Below are 18,893 nucleotides of genomic sequence, written 5' to 3'. Positions count from 1 at the left end.
CCAAAAGTCAGTGCGAAAGACAAATCAATAGCTCACAGCACCGCATGCATACAACATACAGAAATACAGCACATCTGTTGGTCTCAGGTGTCGTGTGTGTGTGTGTGTGTGTGTGTGTCTGAGTACCACTTGTGCCTAATGAATACAATGTACCTATAGAAATATATATAACTTCAGGTTTAACGGGAGTCTTGTGCACACATATATGACAAATTTCAATTGTATGATGACATAATTTCAGCATTTTAACTCAGTTTTCAATAACTCAATTTTACAAGAACATTACTCTACACACACACACACACACACACACACACACACACACACACACACACACAAATATATGTCTATATATCTCTAGTACACAGTAGCAGGAATGGCACTCGGTCTAATCAACATCGCAAAAAATCCCAGGCAACACCACTGTTCTCCTGGGTATGGGGATAAAAGGGTTAAAGCCTTATTTCCAGCTCCGATACTGTGGATAGCACGGTGTAATACAAAATGCAGGCCTTTCCCAATAACAGCCGGCCGTCTTGCATGCCCTTTTATACCCCCTTTGCCTGTAGTGTTGGCCCTCGTGTGCCCCCCTGTTGTCCCCCTCTCGTTGCCTATACGAGTCATCCTGCTGCACTGGAAAGAAGGAGCTGGATGTGAGCAATGATCACTGCTGCCTGGCTTCTTATCCCCGCCAGAGCTGTAGCAGCACGCTGCCCGGTAACGTACTATGCCGTAGAATTGACCACGTCAGAACAGTGAGGTTTTACCGAAGAGAGCTTCCCCGGTTTGCCCACCAATAGACCAGAAACCAAGCTCGGTTGTTAGCGTGCAATGTGTAAATAGACATAAAGAAATCTATTAACCCACTTGCTGCCACGGCTGTAGTACAGTACTACGTGCTGCTGCATCCATCCGTGAGCTCAGCGAAGATCCACAATAAAGGTAACTATTTATGAATGGAGTAGGCACTGGTGTGAGGGGCCCATTTATAAGTAACAGTACAGAATAGCCACTCTCTCGCACTCCATATAGCACATACACTAGCCGTACAAGCACATCATTAATGATAATTGCACCAGTACAGTTTTCTTGGCTGTTATGGCTACATAGGAATACGGTGCACACATGTCACATACAAGGAACCCATGCCCGTCCTTATTGTATAATGTGTGGCGACATGTTACTGTGGCACACTGAATACATAACATTGATAACTTGCTGTACTAACCGGTGCTGATAACGGGTGGAATATGGGGCACTCCGGGGACGTTTCCCTTCCTGTAAAGAAAAAAAACTATCTGTCAGATTAGCAGCTTCACCACTAAAGTGAAATATGTGTCCTTGCATATTGCTAATAGACACAGCAATAACTGGTGGGAATTATTGGAAAACGAACACTGAAATGTACAGTCCAAATTAATGCTGGGGATATGTGTATGCAGGGCAAGGAGGTGTAACACATTGGGATATAACATTATAGATAAAAAGGTGCATGGCCAGTTACATCAGTAATATATCTGAGTCTAATTCATTCCAACATCAATGATCAAGCCCAACATATTATATTCAAGATTCTACATACCCCCCCCCCCACCCCCCAAATCAGCAAACGGTTTGTTCTCACCACTTTATATCTTGCATATAATCAGTGATGTGATCCATTCATTGTACATTGTAGTGAACAGGGCCTAGCACTTTTATGTTTATTTAGTAAATGTTACTAAGTAATGATCTCACACTCTTTAATGTAAAGTGACAGCATTGGATTGAATCAGGAATCTTTTACAATTCTTTCATGTATGGCTTGTATGTGTAGTCAGATCCACTCTGGCTTTATGTAAATCCTGGCACAATTAAGCACAAGGTGTAATGCTGTATTATCAACTAAAAATATTACACAAAAATAATTTGGAAGTGTGTAAATGATACTATATCAGTTACACTTTATCAAACATGCTTTGTCCAAAAAGGATATTCTGAAAAGACCTCAGTGCACTCACAGCACAATGCCCATCTATACTATTTTAATTTTAGATTGTTTATGGAATTTAGTGGTTCATTGCTTTTCTATCATTTTCTCACATAATACCTAATATATCCAGAACACATATTTTTGTCAAGTGTGTTCCAGTTCATTGTATTTGTATATGCACAGAAAAAAAACTAAAACTTTAATGAGCAAGGAGATCAGGAGGTGAAGTGATTTTTGAATGTCACATATTTCCATTCCAAGCATTTTGTATTTTGCTGTTGTAAGAAAGGTTTCTAATGGAAAACATAATTACTTTTTTTTTACCATTTTGCAGGCATCAGGATAAAAACTGTGACTTACAGTATTAGTTTTATGGGGGTATTTATCAAAGCTTGGAGAGAGATAACATTATGAGTGATAAAAAACCAATGAGCTTTTCACTTTTACATTTTGCAGGCTGTATCTGAAATGATTACAGTTAGGTGCTAATTGTTGGTGCTTTATCACCCACAAATTTTATCTGTCTACAAACTTTGATAAATACCTCCCATATATGTCATCTGTATGCTCTAGAATACTTGATTCCCAAATTTAGATATACTTAAGTCTGTTAACTGTTTGTCGCATTACTGATTGACACTTCATTGCAAACTTTTCATATATATATATATATATGTTTTCAGCACAATTGTTTTGAATTTCTATATAGGTTCCTTTTCATATTTGCAATATCTTTTAGTCTGGTATACATATAAAAGTCCAGCTCATTGCATTTGATATAAAATATATGGACAGGCCATTGAATACAGATAACAATAGGACACAAGAGTTTGGACAAGTATTTGTAATCATTGAAACAATTTAGTACAAAGAACTCTATCACACATCATGGAAAAAGCATGCAAACATTCAAATCTAACTAAAACTTTTAGACCAAAATAATACTTGGATAGTTTTAGGCACTGTTTATTTTGTTTCAATGGTCGTCAATACACATTTATAACAATATAATTATAGAATTGTACAGAATTCCATGTCTCATTTAAAAAAAAAAAAAGAACATATTTTCAATGGAAAATAAACTAACGGGTGTTTGTTGCATGATGGGAAAAATACACAAGAATGTCACTTATGGTGTTTTGTGTATTTGTGGCAGAAAGCAAACATGTAGGCCTCAGGGCAATGGTTTATTTCCTCTTTGGTGTTTTCACATATTATTCATTTTTTTTGATGCACTGATATTGAACTGTTGCAGGTTAAAAGACTAGTCATGAATATGAGTTTATTTGAAAACCAACTTATGAAATATAACGTGTATCCCTGTAAAAGTACATTTAGTTCACTTTGCTTTACTTTACATTCAAATGTTTCTCCTGTTATGTTATTTATTTTTGTGTGATCTGATCTGATTAACATGACAACATAAATAATGAGTACTAATACACATGTTGGGAATAGCTTGCTCAGGGTAAAAAGTTAATAACCAGTCTGTGGCCCATTTATTTGTATTGAAAAACAAAAGCTAACTCAGAAATGTAGCTCAACTGTTTTCAATTGTTCCAACTTAACTATATTCTACTCATTATTCGCATGGCATATTTTCTATTATGTCATCAACATAAGCAGCATATTTATCAAAGCCCAGAGAGCCATACAACTGAGAAATAAAGACCTAGCTAATCAGCTTACATTTTACAGACTGATTGAAATAAGACAGAAGATGATTAGTTGGCACTTTATCTCTCACAATTTTATCTCTAATCAAGCTTTGATGCATACCCCCAAAGCCATCCTTTAGTAATTGTGATTACAAAGCTGCAATAAAGCAATACAGTATCTATCCTTATGTATCAATGCCTATTTCCCTATAGATTGTAAGCTTGCGAGCAGGGCCCTCCTACATTTTGACTGTCTGTAAATACTGTTTGTTGTATCACTGTCTCCTTTGTTAAGCGCAACGGAATATGCTGCGCTATATAAGAAACTGTTAATAAATAAAGCTGTGCAACGCCACTGTATTGTTTTGTTTGTACTGTAGCAAATTCGGCATTTTTTCAATTCTGCAGTGAGAATTCATAAGGTGTCACAAGTCATTCTGTATCAGTAGCATATTTCATAAGGAGAGTAATAATAAAAATAATATTAGGATAATAATAGGATTCAATAGGATTCAATGTACCTCATTTTTAAAGTAGTTATAAAGACCAGGCCCTGTTGTTTATAATATAAAATCACTGAGTTTATTTCATAATCTGTAGTTATACTAATATTGTTTTTATTCTCATTAATAAATATATATATATATATATATATATATACACACGTTCTCTAATTTTCACACTTCAGCAATGTCAAAAAGAAACAAAAATACTATTTTTAACACTGCAAGATAATGCTTATTATACATAATGTGCAGAAAGCCTAGCACTGTGACAAACATGACAAACTGACTCAGTTCGAAATCACTGCTGTATAATTATATTCATTTTCTCCACACAGTCTGTCTGTCTATCTATCTATCTATCTATCTATCTATCTATCTATCTATCTATTGACATGCTATCTATCTATTGAGATGCTGACACATGATCAGCATATTTTAATAGATTGGATCATTCCTAAAATCTGTCCTTCTTCTAGGCTATAAGTACTGCAATTAGGGATTATTGTTAGTGATGATTATATTATGGACTATTGCAATGTGAGATAGGTACTAACAATAGCAAAGAAAAGTAGTTAATAAATATAGGCACAATACAATGACACCAAAAACATAAACTAATTAGTATTGAACCAATATTAATGGGGGGGGGGGGGGTATTTTACAAAGTGTGTAAAGAGATACAATTGTGACAGATCATTTACAGACCTATCAGCTCCTGTTATTTTTAAAACACTGCCTCTAAAGTGTAGGCAAAAGATAATGGTCTGGTACTTTAACTCTCACAATTTTATCTCTTTCTGAACTTTGATAGCTACCTCTTAATTTCATATCCTCTTAAATGTACATGACGGTGACAGCAGCATGTTACATGTGATCTAAAAGAAGCTAAATACTTTTACATAGAGATTTAATAATGACTTAATTAAGTAAGTAATTAGGAGTAGAATAATCCAGTAAAACACAAGAAAACAAACAAACACAAAACAACAAACATTCATGTCAGAGTAGATTAGGCCTATAAAGAATTGTTGTTTAAATGGGTCAGTGTTCTTTTATGTTATTTCTCACATTGTAAATATTTCCAATTCAGGTTTCAAATGTGCCATAATAATCCCTGAAATGAAGTGCTATTGGCTGAAATTGCCTTATGAAAGGAGCCTCACCACTGTCAGGAATAGAGATGAGCTGTAACATTTGTAGTGTTTAGAAGTGTAGGGGACGCCATACTGTAGGTAGGTGATGGGCTTTGTACAGCAGTTCTTTAGGTGGCTGGGAAGCAATGATCAGAATCTCACTGTTTAATGTGTGCATACATGATGCTGCTAGTGATGGTACATAGCATTGCTGCTAATTGTTTTATATAACATAGGGCTTGACAGCTGCAGCCCATTTCAATGTATTGTATACTATAGCATTAGGCATTGGGAATTGTTCTTACCATACATGTCAGCCTTGTTGCATATTGTAAATCACCTATAATTGTGTCTGTTTGTCTATCTATCTATCTATCTATCTGTCCATCTATCTATCTATCTATCTATCTATCTATCTATCCATTTATATATATATATAACATTTTTTTAATAGAACTAAATCTATATATATATATATATATATAGCTATATACTGTATACATATATATCTATACTTATACCTATTATCTATCTATACATATACTGATGTGAATGTTTAGCTATACTCTAAAGCACTGCAGAATATGTATGTGCTATATTACTGTTAATAAATATACATATGTAAATATACCTATATATACATACATACATATATATCTATACTTATTACTTATACCATATATACTTATATATATATATAGCTATACTTATACCTATATATGTAGATTATATATAGAATTATATATATATATATTTATATACACACACACACATATATATATATATATACATACATATACGTTAGATTTATAGACCTATATGATTTTACATTTTCTGCTTGTCTGAAGAGACAGGCAGATAGATATTAATTCTCTTTATTTACTTCAATTTCTGTATTTTTACATGCAGGTTAAAAAACAACCTTCCTCCTCTTATAAAATATATGTGCCTGGCTCCTATAAGCAATTGGGCGAATGATTCCTGTCAGAAGTCGGTGCTATATCGCTATAAAGTCGGTTCTGGGTGTACAGTAGGCGCCTCCGGCAGGGACGCGCAATGCAATACACGCAGACACAGAAGAATGATAAAGGGACGACCTCTGATATCTCTATTACCGTACATTTATCTGACACTATTCGTTTGGCGATGTTATTGCATATGGCGGCGTCGAGCAGAAAGAGCGAGACGCAGAAGCGGCCACATTCCCGCCGTCAGGGAAACGCGCTTTTTTTCCCCGCACCACGTGACATGAGCCGACACCGCGACCTCACTCTGCCCAACGTTCAGCACAGGCACCCGCCGTTGCCGGGGCAACCGGCACGCAGGCCCCCTCCCTTCAGTGGCCTCGGGGCTTAGGAACGGTCCACTCGACGCTCAGCTCAAGGGGGAGGGAGGTAGTGGATACAATGGTTTGAACTGCGGCGACGTCACGAGGGGGGCCGGCGCTACACGTGTCGTCTCTTCTTCTAGCCCCGCCTTCCAAAAAAAAAAAAAAAGCCCGTGCACTTTGCAGCGGCTGCTTCCGCTCTGGTGGTCGCCATGGAGACAGATACACTGTGTTAAGCCCTGGAGACCAAGCGCCACAGCAGCTCCAGAGACGCACAGCGAGCAGAGCTGCAGCCATGAGCCAGAGGCAGGTCCTGCAAGGTAAGCTTCTGAGTGTTTATTTATAACAAGAGTCTGTCTGTGTAATATCACTTTTTAGCCATGTTATTAATGTCATAGTTTGATCATTGCCTCCTATTGTCAGCGTGGTAACCAATAGCAACCGGTATGCTCATTGCTTTCATTGAAGTTATGGCCAGATTAAGGTTTATAGGACTCCCTACCAATAAAATTGGCAATGTTGTATAAAAGTGTACTGAGTATATACTCCCATCACCACAAATATACATATTATACACATTATAATGCCCATAGTTCATATTATGCCAGAGCGCTCGCACTTTGGTAGATTAGCTACATGTCAACTGAGGCTTCTGTGTGGCACAAACAGTATGTGTCCGCCCTTGGGTCATCAGTTCCCATAGTAAAAGTTATTGCATAGGTAACTGGGTAGCACAGCGGTTAGCATTGCTGCCTCAAATCATTGGCTTTTCATTTCAACTAGGGCTCAGTTTTTGGGGGAATTTGCCTATTTTCCCCATGTTTACATAGGACGCCTCTGGGTGCATCACTTTCTTCCCACAACCTAAAAAAACATACTGCTAAATTCATTCAAAGTGAAAAAATATACAGTCAATGCTGCTTATTTTGGTATAATTATTACATTTTTTTAAGGCTATTTTTTTTGTTTGTGTCTTAACTTGTGCCAATGAGAGGACATTGGGCTCTTTTTATTGAAAGTGTCTCTTTTGTACATTGTAATGTTTTTGTACCTTTTGTCTGTGTTTTTTTTTTTTTATGCTTCTTTTAAATTCAGTTTCATCCGTAAATCGTGCTTGAATGGTGCAAAAAAGACATTCCAGGGAATGTATGGGTTGATGCTTGAAAGGACTTGTCTTTAAGCTGGTTGTTTTGCTTGTGATGAGAGGGTCTGTATTCATAAACTAAAGCAGGCGCGTCCCCTAAATGCACAATCCCCAATCCTTGTAGCTCCCTCACACTCCCCATCTTGCATCATGAAATTTCAGAAAAGAATGGGAATTATAACATAAGAAAAAACAAACCAAAAACAGCTGCTCTATGTATAACATGTGAAAGGATCTTGTGTAGACATACACTGCGGTGCTGCTAGTGACAGGATGTGACCATGGTAACCTCACCTAACTACTGACTGTATGACCCAAGCCTAATAGCAGCTGATAGTTGGCTATTCTGCAAGTGTAGGCTAAAGCTGGCTACACATACATTAGACAATGGCTATTATTCTGGTTCACTCGCAAAGGCAAATTCCTTCTCAAATGGACAAAACCATGTGCATTGCAGGGGGGCAAATGTAATATGTGCAGATAGAATTAGATTTGGGTGAGATATTTTGTTTCTGTGCAGGGTAAATACTAGCTGCTTTATTTTTACATTGCAATATAGATCTCACTTTGAAGTAAAACCCCACCCAAATCTAATTCTCTATGCCAGTGGTGTCAAACTCATGGCCCTCCAGCTGTTGTAGAACTACATGTCCCAGCATGCCCTGCCACCGTTTTAGCAAACCATTATATAAAATCTGTAGCAGGGCATGCTGTGACGTGTAGTTCCACAACAGCTGAAGGGCCATGAGTTTGAAACCACTGCTCTATACACATGTTACATCGGGATGTGGTCAATTTACCTACAATCAAAATACCGACTTGTACATACTTTACCATCCCAGTGGCCAGGGAGGGGGAATATAATAGTGTGCTGAGCGCAGAGAGGCACCGTTCCCGAAGTACAGGGTTCATGTTGACCTATGTCAACATACAGACCCCAAAAAATAGGAAAAACTTGTCTAATGTTTGACCTGTAGGTAATTTGACCGTCGGGATTTTGATTTTAGGTAAATCATACCGAACCCGTTACATCTGTATGCAGTGCACATGGTTTTGTCCATTTGAGAATGCATTTTCTTCTGCGAGTAAACCATAATTAGGGCCAATGTTTTTAAACTATATTAACAATATTTTTTTTGCATATCGTTTAGTGTGTATGCACTTATATGTTAGTTGGGCGCCCACTAAGCTATTTGGTTAGTTTTCTGCGTCCCCTTGCAGGGCTCGCTATGCTCACCACGCTTCAGCTCGGTGGCTCGCTGCGCACACTATATAAAATCAACTCCATGCCAACATGGATAGTGGGGGTATGAGCGTACTTAATATAGTGGGCGCCCAACTAACATATAAGTGCCTTGCTACAGTGTTGCTATTAGGGAATACTACAATTATGGCAAGGCATGCTGGGATGTATAGTTTCACAACAGCTGGAGGGCCACAGTTTGGACATGCCTGGCCTAAGGCATCTGGAACCCTTAATCAGGCCCTATGTACCTGTTCAGTGGGCCCCCTATCTAGTTTCCTTGCTCTTGTGCTCTTGTGTCCTGGGTATATGCACCAGAGATAGGTCACTTTATAATAGAGTGAATAGGTAAATTGAGGAGATTGAGAAATGAATAGTAATTAGTGATTTTAATCACACTTCATATATTAGTAAGTGAAGATGCTGCTTTGGACATACCTTCGTTCTGGAGGTACTTTTTGTGCGCCCACAAACAATCCCCTTAAACATAGATGCATAGAATTTGACAGCAGATAACAACCAATTGGCCCATCTAGTCTGCCCTAAACACATGTACACGATGCACACACTTACACAATACCATTCATTTTGTCTTGCGTGTCTTCAGCCACTTCCATTATATTTTTGAATTGTGGGAAGAAACCGATGTACCGAGAGGAAACACACACAAGCCTGGGGATAATATACAAAAACTCCACACAGGCTCTGTTCCATCATAACCCAAATCCACTCCTAGGCTGTGATAGCTACCTACTGGGCCACATTCTGATCTCTACAAAGGCAGCCATAGGACAATTGTGGAAATCGCACTCCATACCTAGTGTACAAACTATAATTAATAACACTCACAAACACTTTCTGTTTGAGACAGCGGGCTGCAGATACTCTTCCTCGCCCTCCTCAATTCATATAAAATGGTTTAAATGGAGTGAATATCGGGAGAGACAGAGACAGGGACAGTGGCGTAACTAGAGAGGGTGCAGGGGATGCAACTGCTATGGGGCCCGGGGGCTTGGGGGGCCCGAGGACCCAGCAGTCTATCCCCTGCACCCTTTTGAAAGTTTTTATCTTTTAAAAAAAATCTGTAATGCGGACACTGCTTAATAGGAGTTTGGCACAGTGCTGTGTCTCCCTTCCTAGAGGAGGAGGTGTGGTCCTTTTAAGGTAGGCTGCTGCTGACACTGCCAGACTAGAGGGCGCTGCAGGCAGGGCTGGCTTCGTCAATTTGCAGCTCCTTCACATGAGGAGCGATTTTACACGGCGCAGGGACATCGGCAGGAGGGCAAGCGAGTGACTGTGTACCTTACACTGGCAGCAGAGGGAGATGGCCGCTTCTAGTTACAGTACACCCGTTGAAGAGCCCACAGAATCCAGGTAACTGGTTAGCGGTCTGTCTGGACAGCGAATGCTACTTCTATAACAAACAGACACTCCCTTTCTGTGCACCACTTGTTTTGCCCTCACCCCCCTGCAAGTGACAGCTTCCCCCTGGCTCTCCTGTGTGTGCCTGTAATCCCCCATTCCCCATGAAAATGACAGCTTCCACCCCCCCCCCCCACCACTCCTCCAGCTTTCTTGGGTGTGCCTGTGACCCCCCCACCCTTGCAGGTGACAGGTGGCTTTCTTGCTGTGTGTGCTTGCAACCCCCCTTCCCCCCATGCAAAATTGCAGCTTAACCCCCCCCCCTCCTCCAGCTTTCTCCTGTGTGCCTGCGATTTACCCCCCCCCCCCTCCCTGCAGGTAACAGCCCCCAGCTTTCTCTTTACCTGAGATCCCCCTGTAAGTGACAGCCCTCCCGGCTCTTGTGTGTGCCTCCGACCCCCCCCCTCTCTCTAACAGCATGGGGGGCCCCTATCAAATGTTGCTATGGGGCCCACAGACTTATAGTTACGCCCCTGGACAGGGACATTCTACCATTTATAGTGACCCTATTGACATGTCCATTCTACTTTCACCTGAGCTTGGCGACTCCACCTAACTGAATATGATATCAGTCCTTGGTGTGTGATCTTTGTGTCCCCCTACCTCTATTCCTCCTTCTGTGTCTGTGTTGTTCCGTTCTATTGTGTCCAATACCACTTTTAATGATTATAGGATAAGTTTGTCCTAAATAGTTCCTACATGCAGACGTTGTTTTTTGTGTATTTGTACTTTGTTTTCTGATTCTGTGTGTATCAAGTTTATATACGTTCCTCACTGTATGTATACGTTCATTTTTCCATAACAAATAAAACATTTAATATAAAAAAAAAAAAACTCCACACAGTTTGGGCCATGGTGGCAATTGAACTCATTACCTCAGTACTGTGTAAATATATTCCAAAACTGGTAAGTCAAAGAGCCTTTATTGTCCTTGAAGAAAGCAGTGCATTCAGTCATTTGCATTCATTAAAATTTTTACTGTAATCAATGTTAAAAAAAAAATTTTTAACCAATAAGATGATGATGATTTTGTAACTTTGTCTCCTGTGTTTAGTTTTCGAGCAATATCAGAGAGCAAGGACTCAGTTTGTACAGACCGTGGCTGAGCTTGCTACTCGACCGCAGAACATAGAAACTCTACAGAATGCAGGTAACTCTTGCCGATAGCTTTTCTACAGCCCTAGAAGAATACTTTTTGATCATTACATAGTGACCTATTATTGGGGACTCCACAGTGCTTTATTATTTATTTATTTATATATATATATATATATATATATATATATATATATATATATATATATATATATATTCAGCAATGATATAAATTTATCTCTTTGTCTTAGAATCAGTAGAACTGCCATAAAGAATGTTACATTGGGTATTTTTCAGACCTGATTGTACAGCTGCAAATTTGTAGGCCGGGCAATTGTCGATGAACCGATGTCGATGGCCATACGCAAGTTGATTGACAGTGTTTGGGGGTGGTAACCTGCCATTATATGGGCGTGTCAGAAAAAACACAGGCATGCCCAGGCGTTTCAGGGGAAGTCGTGTGAAGTCAGATCTGGACCCGGTAGTTACCCCAGTGGCTACCGCTCGTAATAGGTGCCACCCCTAGACCCGTACCTCACTGGCCTAATGACAAATCCGGCCCTGTCTTCAGGGGTGATTCTGGTTGTTTTGCAAAAGCAAACTCTTTAATGGACAAAACCATGTGCACTGCAGGTGCGTTCAGAGAGAGTTGCATTTAGATGGGGTGTGTTCAAACTGAAATCTAAATTGCAGTGTAAGAATAAAACAGCCAGTATTTGCTCTGCACAGAAACCAAATGTATCTCTCTCTGTGCATGTTACATCTGCGCCACCTGCAGTGCACATGGTTTTGTCCATTAAAGAAGGAGTTTGCTTTTGCAAACCAACCAGAATCACCCCCTTCATTCAGAGTTGTATGCAAATCTGATGGATAGGAGATCTACGCGTGTATGAGATTGCTTGTAGTGCCAGGAAGACAAGGCTGCCACACAGGCAATAACAGGTACGGTTTTACATCTCGCCCAGTTCTATAGGTGTGCCGAAGCCAGCATTTGCGATTTCCTACTCAGATTTCCTGGCCCCAGCAGAGTAGTATCGGCGGTCATTCTGACGCCTTCATCAGGGGTACAGTCAAAGAGTTGGTTTTCGTTTAGACAGGTAATAGGTCCCCCCCTTTTTTTTTTTTTAAGAATAAGTACACTTTTTGGTAGGAAACACACAGTGAGTCACAGCTCTGGTTCTCTTTACAAAAGCACATTACTCCTGTAAACTAAAATATCAACATAATTTACATCGCCATATGAGTCCATTGGATTTTTTACTCCCTAAAGAACTCATTCTGAAAAAAACGACCTATTACCTTTCTAATAAAAAAAAATCACAATTTTTTGACTTTATCCCTGATGAAGTCATTAAGACGAAACGTGTAGGGTATGAAACCTTCATCTGCAGCTTTCATGACCAGAATGTTCCGGATGTCATATGATTACAATCTATAGGAAGATGGGCATTTGTACACAAGGATAAGTGCTACATATTGCATGGGATGCAGTTAAAATCCCGACGGTCAAAATACAGACAAGGTCAAAATACCGACATTTAAAATCCCAACAAGGTCAAAATCCAGACATATAGAATGTAGACAGGTGAAAAAGTCAACATGACCTTCGGTCGACATGGGTTTTTTCACAGTTTTTTGACCCGACTGGTGCCGACAGGTGGTATTTCATGCCCTACCATCCACTAGGGCATGGTGGTAAAATAAAATAGTGCGCAGCAAGGCACCGCCCCCGAAGCATGGCGAGCGATTCGAGGGGCTGCGGTTGGCTTCCAACTGTGTCCATGTCCATGTCGACTGTGTCAACATTCGGTTAAAAAAACAGTGAAAAAACCCATGTTGACCTGTCGACTTAAAGTCGTGTTGACTTTTTCACCTGTCTACATTCTATATGTCGGTATTTTGACCTTGTTGGGATTTTAAATGTCGCTATTTTGACCTTGTTGGGATTTTAAATGTCGGTATTTTGACCGTCGGGATTTCATACCGAATCCATATTGCATATTAGCCAGACCAAATTGATGCGCTGCATGATCCAGTTACAGTTGGCCTTCCCACTGCTTATTTGGATCCTTTGATTGCTGCTGCACCAATATTTATAAACATTTTCCACATCAATTTTTTCTAGTGTAGTACACACTTGTACAATCTGCATGAGATCCAATCTGCATGAGATCCAATCTGCATGAGATTTAAGATGCCCACAGACGCATCAATTATCGAATGCGTTTTGTACTTTTTAAGTACAAAACGCATCTTATGTACAATTATCGGGTGGTGGTTATGGGCTTGTGCGACGCGATGCGCGTTCCCGGGAGCCCGATATTGTATGTCTAAAAAAGTACGTGCTGCACGTACTTTTTAGACTACATCTGAAAATGAACAGTACAAACATGGGTTCATCGCATCGCATGCATCCAAGTGCACATCTCATCGCAAGCTGGAAGAAAAATTGTATAGAACCATTGTACAGTCAAAAACGCATAGCACAGTAAAATTGATGCGTCTGTGGGCACCTTGCTGTGTACACACTAGTACAATCTGCATAAGATCCAGATGAGATTTTGACTATATAGTCAAAATCTTATCTGGATCTCATGCAGATTGTATGGTTTTTATCCCAAGCGATCCAGATGCGTTCAAGATGCGCGCTCCCATATCTCAGCCAGAAAGTCTTGGCTGCCCTGTCTATATAGTGCAGATCTGCACTATATAGTCTAAATTGAATGCGGATAGTGTAAATTGTATGCAGATAGTGTAAATTGTATGCAGATAGTCTAAATTGTAATCGCATCTGGATCTTATGCAGATTGTACTAGTGTGTACACAGCATGTATGTATACAATTGTATGTATGTATACAATTGTATGTATGTATACAGCATGTATGTATACAATTGTATACACAGACTATGTATACAATTTAGACTATCTGCATACATATAGTGCAGATCTGCACTATATAGTCTATGCAGCCAAGACTTTCTGCATGAGATCCAGATGAGATTTTGACTATATAGACAAAATCTCATCTGGATCTCATGCAGATTGTACAAGTTACTTTGTTCTTTTTTGTTTTGTTCATAAGGTTTCTATTTATTTGCTTTTGTAAGACGCTACAAACCCCTTGCGGTGCCATATAAATAATGGAGGATGATGATAATATTTAATGTTCTGTGTGAAGGTTATGATGGCAGACTCAACATATACATTTTAAAACAAATTAAGAATTTTTTTTTTTGCATAAAAAGTATACCGGGTTAAAGCTATTAATCATAATGAACTATGGTGGATCAGTAATAAACTGGACAGCCATTTTGGGTTGTCAGGGATTGCAGTTTATAAGCGGTAACCTCATGCGGGTCATGACACTGCAGAAGATCATATATATAGATGGAACTTGATGGACTAAAGTCTTTTAGGTACTTGTGAGTTATCCGGGCTGCCGATTTTTTTCATCGCGCCCGAAATCGGGGGCATCGCGTTGGTCGTGGCCGTTATAAGGAGCCGCGACGCGATGCCCACGATTTCCCATAGACAGTAATGTTAAAAGACACGATGGACCCGATTTCCGACACGATTTCCCATAGACAGTAATGTTAAAAGACGCGATGGACCCGATTTCCCATAGACAGCAATGTTAAAATAAAATTACAATGTGAAATTGGCCAATATGTTTTTAAAAAAAATGTTTCATGGCCCCCCACCACCGTTAACGCCACCCCGCTATTGACGCCAACCCGAAGCGTGGCGAGCGCAGCGAGCCCGCGAGGGGCGGCGGTACGCGTCCTCCGACCTTTTCATGCCCTACTATCCACTAGGGCGTGGAGTGAGAATAGAATAGCGTGGCGAGCGCAGCGAGCCACCGAGCCCGAAGCGTGGCGAGCGCAGCGAGCCCCGCGAGGGGACGCGGACACCTTCACAGGTATCCGCGTGCCCTTGCGGGCTTCACAGGTGTCCGCGTCCCCTCGCGGGGCTCGCTGCGCTCGCCACGCTTCGGGCTCGGTGGCTCGCTGCGCTCGCCACACTATTCTATTCTCACTCCACGCCCTAGTGGATAGTAGGGCATGAAAAGGTCGGAGGACGCGTACCGCCGCCCCTCACGGGCTCGCTGCGCTCGCCACGCTTCGGGTTGGCGTCAATAGCGGGGTGGCGTTAACGGTGGTGGGGGGCCATGAAACATTTTTTTTAAAAACATATTGCCCAATTTCACATTGTAATTTTATTTTAACATTGCTGTCTATGGGAAATCGGGTCCATCGTGTCTTTTAACATTACTGTCTATGGGAAATCGTGGGCATCGCGTCGCGGCCCCTTATAACGGCCACGACCGACGCGATGCCCCCGATATCGTGTCTTTTAACATTACTGTCTATGGGAAATCGGGGGCATCGCGTCGCGGCCCCTTATAACGGCCACGACCGACGCGATGCCCCCGATTTGGAGCTAAATCGTGGGCATCGCGTCGGTCGGGTGTCCTTAAGTTAACCAAACTTAAGGACAAAATCGGCAGCCCGGATAACTCACAAGTACCGTCTTTTCTCTTTCAACCCCCAACTACTATATAACTATATGTTACCGTAGATTAGCTTTTGGAGGTTATTTGTATGTTCAGGAATTTGATAAGCATGTACGAAGAAGTATGTTTTTTTTAATGAACGCTTGAAGGTGGGCAGACTAGAACTAAATCTTGTGCGTGGGATGGTATTTCCACAGCCTGAAAAACATCCTGCAGCCATGAATGGTTGTCAATGAGACACCAGAGATCTTGAGCAGAACAGAGGGGGTCAATAAAACACATAATAGGCATTTAACAGACAGTTTCATCATCAAAATAGTACAGCTTCAAAACTAAATATCCTCAGACTTGAATTTATTACAAGGAATGAAACTGCCATAGAGCGGTAACATTTTGTTTAACACGTTTTGTGAAAAACAAAAACATGTACAGGTTGAGTATCCCGTATCCGAGTATCCGTTATCCGAATTATTCCGAAAACCATACATTCCAGAAAGTGAAAAAAAAATATTTTTTTTGCTAAAAACTCACTGGGGACATATGTAACAGCACTACTGGTGACATGATATGTAACTGGCACTATATATGTGCTAGAAAATGGTTGCTTGGCATTCAAATTCAATATCTGAGATAGTACACAAATTTTGTTTCATGTTTTGAAACCTTGTTTTTTGAACAAATAAAATATATTTGTGTGTATTTTATGTGGTAATAAAATATATTTGTGTGTATTTTATGTGTTTATACAGCATACATGCAAGATACTTCAAAATACATCATTGAAATATTAAAATATTCCGAAATACGGAATAATCCGTTATCCAAAATTCTCCTGGTCCCGAGCATTTTGGATACGGGATACTCAACCTGTATTGCACATGCATATAATAATTCACAAATAAATTATATTATTCCAGAAAGGAACTTCTAGATCAGCAGTAAACAGAACAGTCAACAGATAAGCAAATTCTCCGTTGCGTTTCATCTCTCCCAGCAGTGCTGCCTTGACTTCATCAGGCGCCTGATTCAGATGCAGTTGCAACTGAGTGTTCATCAGTAAACTGCGCTTGCAATGCAGCCTCAATGCACACGCATCAATGCCTTTTGGCTGTGCCACTCATAGCTAGGAATCATTTGTAGAGTTGTTGACAGGAAAAGACCGTTTTCTGGAGGTAAAGGCGATTATCTACACCGGTTTCATGGCGTGTCTCTGCGTATGACTGCAATCTGGTATGCATAAAACATGGCACCAGTATCACACTCAGAGAATCAATTTCCCTACAGTTGCGGCAGAGTACACAGTGGTTAAGCATATGGCGATGGCTTTGGTTGGCGGCTGTTGTAATTGTGTTGCCTTGCAGTTCCATCACTAAAAAGATTGTTTCTACATCTGTATCTGAATCAGGTTCCAGGGAAGCTGCTACACCGATTTATGAAAGATGACGATTTATCCTTAGAGTAAATTAACCCACAATTCAGATAATACAAATATACGCTAATTGTTGGTTTAAGATTTTGACTCTTCGCTATGTGTTTTGAATTATTTTTTTTTGTGATTGTATCCGTGACCTTTGTTATGAACCTATCCTCAATAGTGTAAACCTCAGTGACTAGGAACACAATGGAAGATTTTGGATTTCATTTATGATGTAATTGGTTGATATCCTAGATGGCCCCTGAGGCCTAGTGACAGGAAAACACACCAATTGCATTCTCAGACTACTGTAAGGACTTCTTATACAACAGCTTACCATTGTCCAGTGGCACAAGACCCTTCTTACGATTGCCAAACACATTTCTAGGTAATATAAGGTTATGACTAAGTACAAAGCCAATTATTGTACAGGCACAGGGGGTAGTTGTATTGTACATCACTTAATAATGGGAATTAATGTAGAACCTTCTTTAATCTTGATGACCTGCACTCTGTCTGTGTGTCCGTGTGTGAGAGAGATATATTATATCTTTTTTACACCTTTTATTAAGTTGTAAGAGTCAAGTTATGTGGTTAGGGTCAGGTTGCGAGGGGGGAGGGAAGCAGAGAGTTAGGGTTAGGCTGCTGGATGGGAGTGTCGGTATAGAAGGGTTGGCAGGGGGCGGGTAAGTATACTTACCTGACCCCTGACAATATTCCCTCCTTCTAGATGCCGGCATTGGTATCTGGAGCGCCGCTATCTTAACCGCTGGCCGTCCGTATGTATCCCGGGGGATGTGCTGGCTTTCACTTGAATATTTTATCCATAATAAAATCAGTTTACAGATTCCTTTTGAGTTTTTATATTTTGCGATAACAAAGCAAGTATGTTGAAGACCTGCTTGTGTGTGTGTGTGTGTGTGTGTGTGGTTGTGTTCATATGTAAATATGAAAGAACATTCTATCTAGCATGGCAGTGAACAGGGACCACTGGCTTTAAATGAAGGCGATTGCAGGGGCATTCTTTTCCAGAGCTTCAGTGACCAAGGCGGCTCAACATGTTGCTGGTCAGGCTGGCACAATACCTTCCAAATGGCAACCCCGTTTGTGGAAGCGAGGAGCGATTTCACTTCCAATAACGGATAAGCAATTATAGGCCTTTTGTAATGTGTCTTCCACTTGATTACCATTAAAGCAGTTAATGCTCTGTAAACTTGATTTATAGCCATCAAATTACTGCGAGTCAATCATTGGGATTGAAAATAGTGTCTCCGTCCAGACTCTGATTTAAACACATTTCGTCTCAATGAGGGAACTTAATTGTCTTGGAAAATAACTATGACCTATCCTTGGCGAATTGTCAGTTTGCGGTTAAAATGTAATGCATTTGGGAATACAACCAATAAAGGTCTGCCCTATTTATTAAATATAATATTAATGATGATGATAATAATAAAACAAACA

The 18,893-nt window shown here is 40.2% G+C and overlaps 1 protein-coding gene and 1 long non-coding RNA gene across 6 annotated transcripts in view; one reads left to right on the top strand and one right to left on the bottom strand.

Annotated features, from left to right (window-relative positions):
• Positions 1-6,612, bottom strand: part of LOC146081204 (uncharacterized) — a 211,431-nt gene extending 204,819 nt beyond the window's left edge. For 4 of the 5 annotated variants that reach the window (XR_014475079.1, XR_014475082.1, XR_014475081.1 and 1 more), the window contains exons 1-2: positions 6,390-6,612; positions 1,229-1,278 (exon numbers count right to left, since the gene is read on the bottom strand). This is a non-coding gene — a long non-coding RNA (uncharacterized LOC146081204). The remainder of the gene's footprint in view (positions 1-1,228; positions 1,279-6,389) is intronic. The other variant, XR_014475078.1, reaches the window with a different exon arrangement.
• The window catches only part of SPAG6 (sperm associated antigen 6), a 141,313-nt gene continuing 129,016 nt past the window's right edge, over positions 6,597-18,893 (top strand). Inside the window, exons 1-2 of the mRNA XM_083189289.1 lie at positions 6,597-6,916; positions 11,460-11,555. Of these exons, the coding sequence (XP_083045415.1) occupies positions 6,892-6,916; positions 11,460-11,555 (121 nt within the window). The 5' untranslated portion in view covers positions 6,597-6,891. The remainder of the gene's footprint in view (positions 6,917-11,459; positions 11,556-18,893) is intronic.

This window comes from Crinia signifera, chromosome 5, assembly GCF_055691185.1.
Source record: "Crinia signifera chromosome 5, ASM5569118v1, whole genome shotgun sequence".
NCBI lineage: Eukaryota > Metazoa > Chordata > Amphibia > Anura > Myobatrachidae > Crinia > Crinia signifera.
The sequence above is the reverse complement of the archived record's forward strand: the minus strand, read 5'-3'. Positions and strand labels throughout refer to the sequence as shown.